This window comes from Mizuhopecten yessoensis, unplaced genomic scaffold (assembly GCF_002113885.1).
Source record: "Mizuhopecten yessoensis strain PY_sf001 unplaced genomic scaffold, ASM211388v2 scaffold10711, whole genome shotgun sequence".
NCBI classification, from domain to species: Eukaryota; Metazoa; Mollusca; class Bivalvia; order Pectinida; family Pectinidae; genus Mizuhopecten; species Mizuhopecten yessoensis.
This window is the reverse complement of record NW_018408683.1, coordinates 133,237-142,328: the sequence shown is the minus strand read 5'-3', so window position 1 is coordinate 142,328 and position 9,092 is coordinate 133,237. Positions and strand designations below refer to the sequence as shown.

At 35.6% G+C, this 9,092-nt stretch overlaps 1 protein-coding gene across 2 annotated transcripts; it reads left to right on the top strand.

The window, feature by feature from the left end:
- The first annotated feature begins 3,807 nt into the window (after positions 1-3,807).
- On the top strand, positions 3,808-6,829 carry LOC110461956 (L-rhamnose-binding lectin CSL3-like). 2 transcript variants are annotated; one of them, XM_021515705.1, is made up of 4 exons: positions 3,808-3,868; positions 4,742-5,056; positions 5,593-5,874; positions 6,353-6,829. In XM_021515705.1, the coding sequence occupies exons 1-4, from the start codon at positions 3,823-3,825 to the stop codon at positions 6,655-6,657; spliced, it is 948 nt and encodes a 315-aa protein (XP_021371380.1). In that variant the 5' UTR covers positions 3,808-3,822; the 3' UTR covers positions 6,658-6,829. The 2 variants fall into 2 exon arrangements, with proteins under 2 accessions (XP_021371380.1, XP_021371378.1); XM_021515703.1 differs by lacking the exon at positions 3,808-3,868 and adding an exon at positions 4,402-4,505.
- Positions 6,830-9,092: the final 2,263 nt, after the last annotated feature.

Genomic DNA, 9,092 nt, shown 5'->3' with positions numbered 1-9,092 from the left:
GGACAAGTGTTACTGATCTATCGGACAATCCGTACTAATATGGTAAAATACGCAGCGAACAAAACACTGTATAAATTAACATATATGTTAGTGTAAACATGTTTTTTTAAACGTTTTGCTAGATTTGTGTATAATCTTGGCACATTACACAAATAGCAACGAAGGATTTGTCAGTACATGCATCATAAACACATATTATCTATTGTGTGTTAGAATAGGCTCGATGATACGTTCCTCTGATGGTGTAGTGCCATCTTATTCTATACTGTGAGTTTTGTTCCTAATTCTTCACTACAAAAAAAAAATGTTTCTAAGATTTTCTGTTAAGCGTTTATTTAAACTAGCTTCCATGTTTAGTACCTTTGCAGCAAAGTAACAGTTTTATTGTAGTGAAATGGTTTACCAGTTTACTCTAGATGTAAAATTAATGGAAGTTATTTTTTTGAAAGAACTGATTATTCCTTTTTTACAAGCTTGAGCATCCTCCCAAAAACATTTAACATTTTCAATTTTAACTAACCTGTCTCATACTAAACTGAAGGGACGCCTTCATTTTCTCTTTCATTATTATATAAGGAGAGCATTATTTACAAAAACAAAAGCAAATATAAATATATGTCACATATTTTGGAGGAAAAATACGACTTGGTATAAGACGAGGGATACTAAAGATAAAATCGGGATTAATGTTTGACGGCTGACAGGCAAAATACATCACAGTATTCGTGAACTCCAGATTTATGGTCGCCATCATGATGTCATTTGAAAATATTCTTATTCCTGGTGCAATATGCAGGTCGATTTCTGTTTTAGTATACTCATTAGTATTTAACCTAGATTTACGTGGCTATTTTCGTCTATGAAACAGAAAACACAACAGACCATTTTACGAAAAAAACCGATCTTATTAGTATTAGTATTTATGTTGATTTTTCCTTCGTTCATATTTTCCCCTAGTTTCATCAAATTTGAATTTAAATTAAAGTTTTGTTAACATTTCTGTATTAGAATTATTTGCTCGTGTTACGATCCGGTGATTCAGTTGCTTCTTCAATCTGCACGGTTGTAAGTCTACTGACATCGAAATTGTTTGATCTTTTGCCTACTACCTTTATATCGAGTTTCTTCCGGGACAACAATGTTTTAAAGAAACTGTGGGAACGGATTTCTGTTACAATTATTCTCATTTCCTGAAAACTTAAATAGCTTTTAACATATTAAGATGAATGTATGAAACAAGAAAAAGTGTGCATATTTACTTGAAAATGAAATGTATGCATAATGTTAATATAAAGATTATGATATTGATATAATAAAATATATTACCGTGTTGTACATTTACCGAAACGTGTCTTATTTCGGATGTTATAGCTTGATGAATATAAATGATCAATTACATGTAAAACGTGATGTTATTTGTTATGAGCGGTATGGTGGCCGGACCTGACTCGACGGTTAACTCCCTTCTGTATACGCGGTTTATAACATGCAGAGTCATTAATCCTATTCTGCGGTAAAACGACGGAATGTCCCGGCTGATGTGCTTAGCATCTACTCACTCATCTCAAGATAACGAAACTACAAAGTAACATACAGCATAAAACTTGTTTTGTTTTGTTATATGTGATGTTGAAGGGGTTTAAAGTCAACTTGAGTGAACTTGATACTCTTGATGAATTGATTGACCTTTAACCCTACATACATCACTCTAATACTGGTTACTACGGTTGTTCCCGGAATGGATTCGGTTTTTGCGGGTTTTCCTCGTTTAGTGTCTTAATTATTTATAGCACTCCTTATTCTGCAACTATTGAGCTATATAAGTTAGATACGAGAACTAATTAAATCCACCATATTATGTTTAAATTATGAGTATACGTCATAGGTTGTACGTGACTTTACAAATGAATAAACATCGTCATGATATACAAAGCAATGGAAATTATAATATATACATTCCTTGTATAAGACAATGACATCATCAGTGACGGTTGTACAATGCAAAACCTTTTACTGAGAAATGCCATTCATTAACATATGTAATTAATTGTCCATCGTTAACTACATAGGTTTATCATATGTTTACTAATAATAACACCCTTTTTGTATATGTGATAAGTCTAAAATTTCCACAAGTTGATATCAGCCCGGGTGATATCACACCCCTTGGAGTGATATCACACCCCCTTGAAAGTGATATCACACCCCCTAGAAAAGTGATATCACACCCCCTCCTAAATTTCCGGATTTTGCCGTTTCCGCTTATTGTTGTCTGCTTTTAATGTAAACAAACGAATTGTTGGCATGGAATAAATGCCGTTTCATGGAAAATAATTTAAAGATTGATTAACAAAGCCCCACCCAAATATCCGGATGGCGCCGCTTCCGTATTTGGATTTGCTTATTAGTGATACACCTGTCGTCTGCGTAAACCAAAACAACGATGGCGACTATAGCTAGTACTGGTGAGGAGATTTTAGAGGAACTCAGTGGCAGCAAGGATTGTTGAACTAGATGAATTAATCCTGGAAAAGGAGACGAAATGTGTAATGGATGCAGGGAGGCGATTCAATAATGCTAGTTAATGATACCGAAGCTTTCGTGGAACAAGGAGGAACAATGATACATTTCCTCATCTTTCACGAGGAACAAGAATACTGCGAGAAAAACGCAATCCGACATCAAAATGTTCACGGATTATCTGATGTCTCAAAATGAGTGGAGATCTTCAGAGTCTATTGACTCGGTTCAGTTGGCGGATTACATGGCCAGGTTCTTCATGAACGTCAGAAAAAACGATAAATCTGAGTACGAACCATCAAGTCTGAGGTGTTTACAATCCAGCATTAACCGTTAACGTTACCTACAGGAGAAACACTACGACGTCAATATTTTGACCGATATTAAATTCTATCATTCTCGTGATGTGTTAAGTGCCAAAATGAAGAATTTGAAGACTCAAGGCAAAGGAAACCGCCCAAATGCTGCTGATTCACTAAATAAGGAATAAGTGTCAATTCTGTATGAAAAAGGGGCGCTTGGTTTAGGTAGGTACAGTATTCAAATGAATAATAAATAGTTCTTTAAGCTTGGTAGCTGTTGGTTCCAGTTAGTAATAACTGTAGGCCCCTATTACTGTTATCATTTAGTGAGGAATGCCCAATGGATATTGAAAATTGTATTGTGTTGATGATTGATTCAGACAGTGATTAAATTGAATTCCAACCAGATCCATTAATATTGTGTTATATTGTTAAAACTATTAATAAACATGTTATTTTGTAGGAATTTCTGAATTTCTGAAATGTTGACTTTTTATGATAGTTGTTACTGTTTTGTTTATATACATGTACATCATTGTTTTTGTTATCATTTTTATGAATATCAGTAAATAAGATAAAGAAATGATTTGTTTGTGTATGTTTTGTTTATTTTAAAGGATAAAAACATATGACAAAAAGTTTATGATATGACCATTTTGATAGCACACCCCATATCAGCCTGAGAGTCCTGATATCAGCCCTCGAGTCCTGATATCAGCCCTCTGGCCTTCGGCCCTCTGGCTGATATCAGGACTCTCAGGCTGATATGGGGTGTGCTATCAAAATGGTCATATGATAATCTCTAAATATCAATTCATCGACGCAATTGTTTTATTCTAATTTGTCCTCTATGACGTAATGACCTAAATAATGTGTCTAACCACGTAGTAGTGTTACGCCTTACCTGTCACTGATTTCCGCGTCCACGGCTGAGTGACTTACGCATGTACAGGTATATAAGGTACGTAACGCTGTTCTCATTCATTCATCCTAAATCACAATGAAAGCCTACATTTCTCTATTTACATTCGCTCTTGCGATAACAGGTAAGTCTTCTTCCTATTCCAGCTCTGAAAGGATCGTTGTCATATTTATCATGCATTAATCGCCAAGTTACTCTACTTATATATATATATATATATTTAATTGAACAGTATGTCATATTTTAGCGAAAGATTTTAACTACGTTACATGCTAAATTATTTTAAATAAAGTAGAACACGTTTTTGTCAGTTAACGCTGGTATGGATANGTCATAGGTTGTACGACTTTACAAATGAATAAACATCGTCATGATATACAAAGCAATGGAAATTATAATATATACATTCCTTGTAGAAGACAATGACATCATCAGTGACGGTTGTACAATGCAAAACCTTTTACTGAGAAATGCCATTCATTAACATATGTAATTAATTGTCCATCGTTAACTACATAGGTATATCAATTCATCGACGCAATCGTTTTATTCTAATTTTTCCTCTATGACGTAATGACCTAAATAATGTGTCTAACCGCGTAGTAGTGTTACGCCTTACCTGTCACTGATTTCCGCGTCCACGGCTGAGTGACTTACGCATGTACAGGTATATAAGGTACGTAACGCTGTTCTCATTCATTCATCCTACATCACAATGAAAGCCTACATTTCTCTATTTACATTCGCTCTTGCGATAACAGGTAAGTCTTCTTCCTATTCCAGCTCTGAAAGGATCGTTGTCATATTTATCATGCATTAATCGCCAAGTTACTCTACTTATATATTTTTATTTTTTTTAATTGAACAGTATGTCATATTTTAGCTAAAGATTTTAACTACGTTACATGATAAATTGTTTTAAATAAAGTAGAACAGATTTTTGTCAGTTAACGCTGGTATGGATTGTTTAAATACATATCTATGTTACACTTTTCAGCGGCCCTATGTGTCCCGTCCTTCAGGAAAAAGACAACCTGTGAAAACAGGACCGCCTATTTGAAGTGCCAGACAGGATACACCATTTCCATCATAATGGCCAAGTATGGCCGTACTGACCATGCTACGTGTCCAAGCAAACAGATAAAAACAACCTACTGCTCATCGCGAGAATCTCTTAATATTGTTAGACGCTCTTGTAACGGACTTCAGTCCTGCAAGGTGCGCGCGTCGAACAAGGTTTTTGGAGATCCCTGCCGGGGCACGTACAAGTACCTTAGCATTAGATATGCGTGCAAGAAAACTGCACCAGCTGGTAAGTCTGATATTAATAATGTATAGGCACACTACTCATCACTTATTTTCATGTTTACAAGCGAAATATATGTAGTTTCACGTTCATTTTTGTTTCACTAGTATATCAAAAGTTGTTTGGGATTGCGCCAGCAGGATTGAAAATATGGATTTAACTATAAATGGTATTCAATAAAAAACCGTTATGTATTCTGTTTTTAACATTTTTATAATTTTAAAACAAAGAAACGGATAATGGATAGCGATAATACTTCGGTAAGTCAGATTTATTTTGGCGGAACCCAGTTATAGACGTCGAACTTTTTCTGAACTCACAAGCAAGGACGATGGCAAGCATGCATAGTTCAAGCTCTCTGATTGGTAACTTATTCATTGTTTTTTTAGGCATTTTCAGTAGTTTTATCCAGAAGATTTCTTTTTATGTTGCTTAGGTAAACATTGTTAAATCGATATTTCTCATTGCAGTTTAAATTAACATTGTTATTCTCGACTGTAAATTGATAAATACCAATGTTTTTTTCCCACTTGGTATTGCAGGTATCAGGAGAAGTATTACATGTGAGAAAAAGAAGAGCACCTTATCGTGTCGGAGCGGTGGAGTACTGGACATCATGTCAGCTAACTACGGGCGTTCTGATCCCAACACATGCTATTCCAGGAACATTAAAACAACACACTGTTCATCCAGCAAATCGTTTCACGAGATCAAAGACCGTTGTCAAGGTCAGAGGAGCTGCCGTGTGTACGCTTCCAACAAGGTGTATGGTGATCCCTGCAGAGGCACCTACAAATATCTCGACGTCAAGTACAGATGTGTTGGTGAGTAACTAGATGATGTTGATATTGTGTGAACCTCGCTATAGTTCATCCTGGAAAACCCAGGGATCACGCTCTCTTACGTTCTCTTCAAAACACGTAAGTAAGCGTTACCCCTGGAATTTCTAGGATAACTATTTTAAGGCACTGTATTAATATACTTTTAAGAGTCATGTACAAGAAGTAATTGTGAATTGGAATGCCGGTTATAGTACAATGAGTCACTTACTGATACAGATCGAAGTGTTTTAGATGGCTTATTCACATTTTTGTCAACGCTTGGTGTTTTTATCGTGTTTCCATTTCAAATATCAGTTGAAAAGTAAGGTAAACTATTATTTATCAACACAATCAGAACTGAATTCATTATTTTATAAATCTTAGGATGTATTATTAATTTAATGTATAAGCATCTTGTTTATGAGGCGTCCTCGTTTTACGTAATGTCACCACTTCATACGACTGTTGTTTATTATTTCAGCCTATCACAAGCCAGAAACGTTCTCAAAGACAATCTGTGAATCAAAAAGTTCCATGGTTGAATGTCCGCCCAACATGAAACTGTACATATTGTACGCCTCATACGGACGGACTGACGGATCCACATGCAGTAGATATGGGCAAATGAGGGACACAAGCTGTAGCGCACCCGGATGTACCGAGCGGATCAGGAAATATTGCCAAGGTCAGCGTTCTTGTATGGTCAAGGCCACTAACTCGATGTTCGGTGACCCATGCCGAGGAACATATAAGTATCTGAAACTCAAGTACCAATGTGTGTACTAATGACTGTCTCTACGCTTGCGTGACCCTATCCAGCTCTCTACATTTGTGATCCCCCGTACACTGGCTACATGTACCTACCTTTTGTTTATCTGTGATTACGAAATCCTTAGATTGTTGTCATATTTTATATTTTGGTACATGTATTTGATCTTTAATAAAAAAAAATGATCCCAATTAACAATGTTCGCATTTTTATTTATCAACCACTATGTAACATGAACAGGTTCAATGGATGAAGCCTACCACGCGTTTCTCTGTAATCTGGTTACCTACTAATTCACTGTTTAATGCTATACACCTATCTCGCGTTCCTCTGTAATCTGGTTCCCTACTAATTCACTGTTTAATGGTATACACCTACCACGCGTTCCTCTGAAATCTGGTTACCTACTAATTCGCTGTTTAATGCTATACACCTATCTCGCGTTCCTCTGTAATCTGGTTACCTACAAATGCATTGTTTAATGCTATACACCTACCACGCGTTCCTCTGTAATCTGGTTACCTACTAATGCATTGTTAAATGCTATACACCTATCACGTGTTCCTCTGTAATCTGGTTACCTACTAATTAACTGTTTAATGCTATACACCTACCACGCGTTCCTCTGTAATCTGGTTACCTACTAATTCACTGTTTAATGCTATACACCTATCACGCGTTCCTCTGTTATCTGGTTACCTACTAATTAACTGTTTAATGCTTTACACCTATCACGCGTTCCTCTGTTATCTGGTTACCTGCTAATTCACTGTTTAATGCCATACACCTATCACGTGTTCTCTGTATTCTGGTTACCTACTAATTCATTGTTTAATGCTATACACCTGTCACGCGTTCCTCTGTAATCTGGTCACCTACTAATTCACTGTTTAATGCCATACACCTATCACGTGTTCTCTGTAATCTGGTTACCTACTAATTCACTGTTTAATGCTATACATCTATCACGTGCTCCTTTGTAATCTGGTTACCTGCTAATTTACTGTTTAATGCTATACACCTATCACGCGTTCCTCTGTAATCTGGGTACCTACTAATGCATTGTTTAATGCTATACACCTATTACGTGCTCCTTTGTAATCTGGTTACCTGCTCATTTACTTTTTAATGCTATACACCAATCACGCGTTCCTCTGTAATCTGGTTACCTACTAATGCATTGTTTAATGCTATACACCATTCACGTGTTCCTCTGTACTCTGGTTACCTACTAATCCACTGTTTAATGCTATACACCTATCACGTGTTCTTCTGTAATCTGGTTACCTACTAATTCACTGTTTAATGCTATACAACTATCACGTGTTCTCTGTAATCTGGTTACCTACTAATTCATTGTTTAATGCTATACACCTATCACGCGTTCCTCTGTAATCTGGTTACCTACTAATTCACTGTTTAATGCTATACACCTATCACGCGTTCCTCTGTAATCTGGGTACCTACTAATGCATTGTTTAATGCTATACACCTTTTGTTTCTGTGTCCAATCGTTACAAGAGAGAAGCAACAGTTAAAGCCATGAAACATTTTAAAATCGGAACTTCATACTATGACGTCTCAGTTTTGCTGAAAAGGCAAAACTGTGGGTGTTTTTGTTAGATTTTCAAATTTGGCTATTCACAAAAATTGTAATTTACCATGCTTTGGTTAAACAAACGAAAATTAGAATTTGAAACTCGTTCACATTCTATCTTTTTTGATAATTATCTTTTTATTCAGATTTTTATCAATGCAATATACATGTACAATAAATAGCAAATCATTCACTCATTTGTATACTGGCACATACATACATACACCTATACATTTTGTATCTGTTATGTCTACATTTGTCATAGACTACATACATTCTCAGGATTATATTTATCCACAGGAGCACAAACTTTCATACTCATTTCCGTCTATTTTTACATTTTAATATTTTATTACCCATATATATGCATCCATCCATGTGTCTGACATATATATGTCTCAATCATTCATTGCTATGTCTCGAGTAAAAATAGAACACATATCCACCTTCTATTCACATTCTATCTTACCTTAATAAACGTAAGCCCAGAGATGGTACCATCTTTAAAATTTGGTTATAAATATAATATGCCAAAAATGAATTACACTGCACTGTTCTGTCTTCTCACAGAGATTTAATGTCTTTATCGATTAGTTTCACCTTCTCTTGTTGTATATAGATTTATCGACTACTTGGGGCTCCTCGTGGTCTGACTGGGAAAAACAAATATGGCAGCGCCCTACATGTAGGCATGCTACATATTCTTATTTACAACCTTTTGGTTAAACTGTGCTAGTTCACACTTTGTAAGTATTTCTTCAAATTATAATGATGCTTGGTTTATTATTTGCAGTAACAATTTATGTAATTTCTGCATAATCCAGGTAGAAATAGGGATAATATAAGTCGCCATAA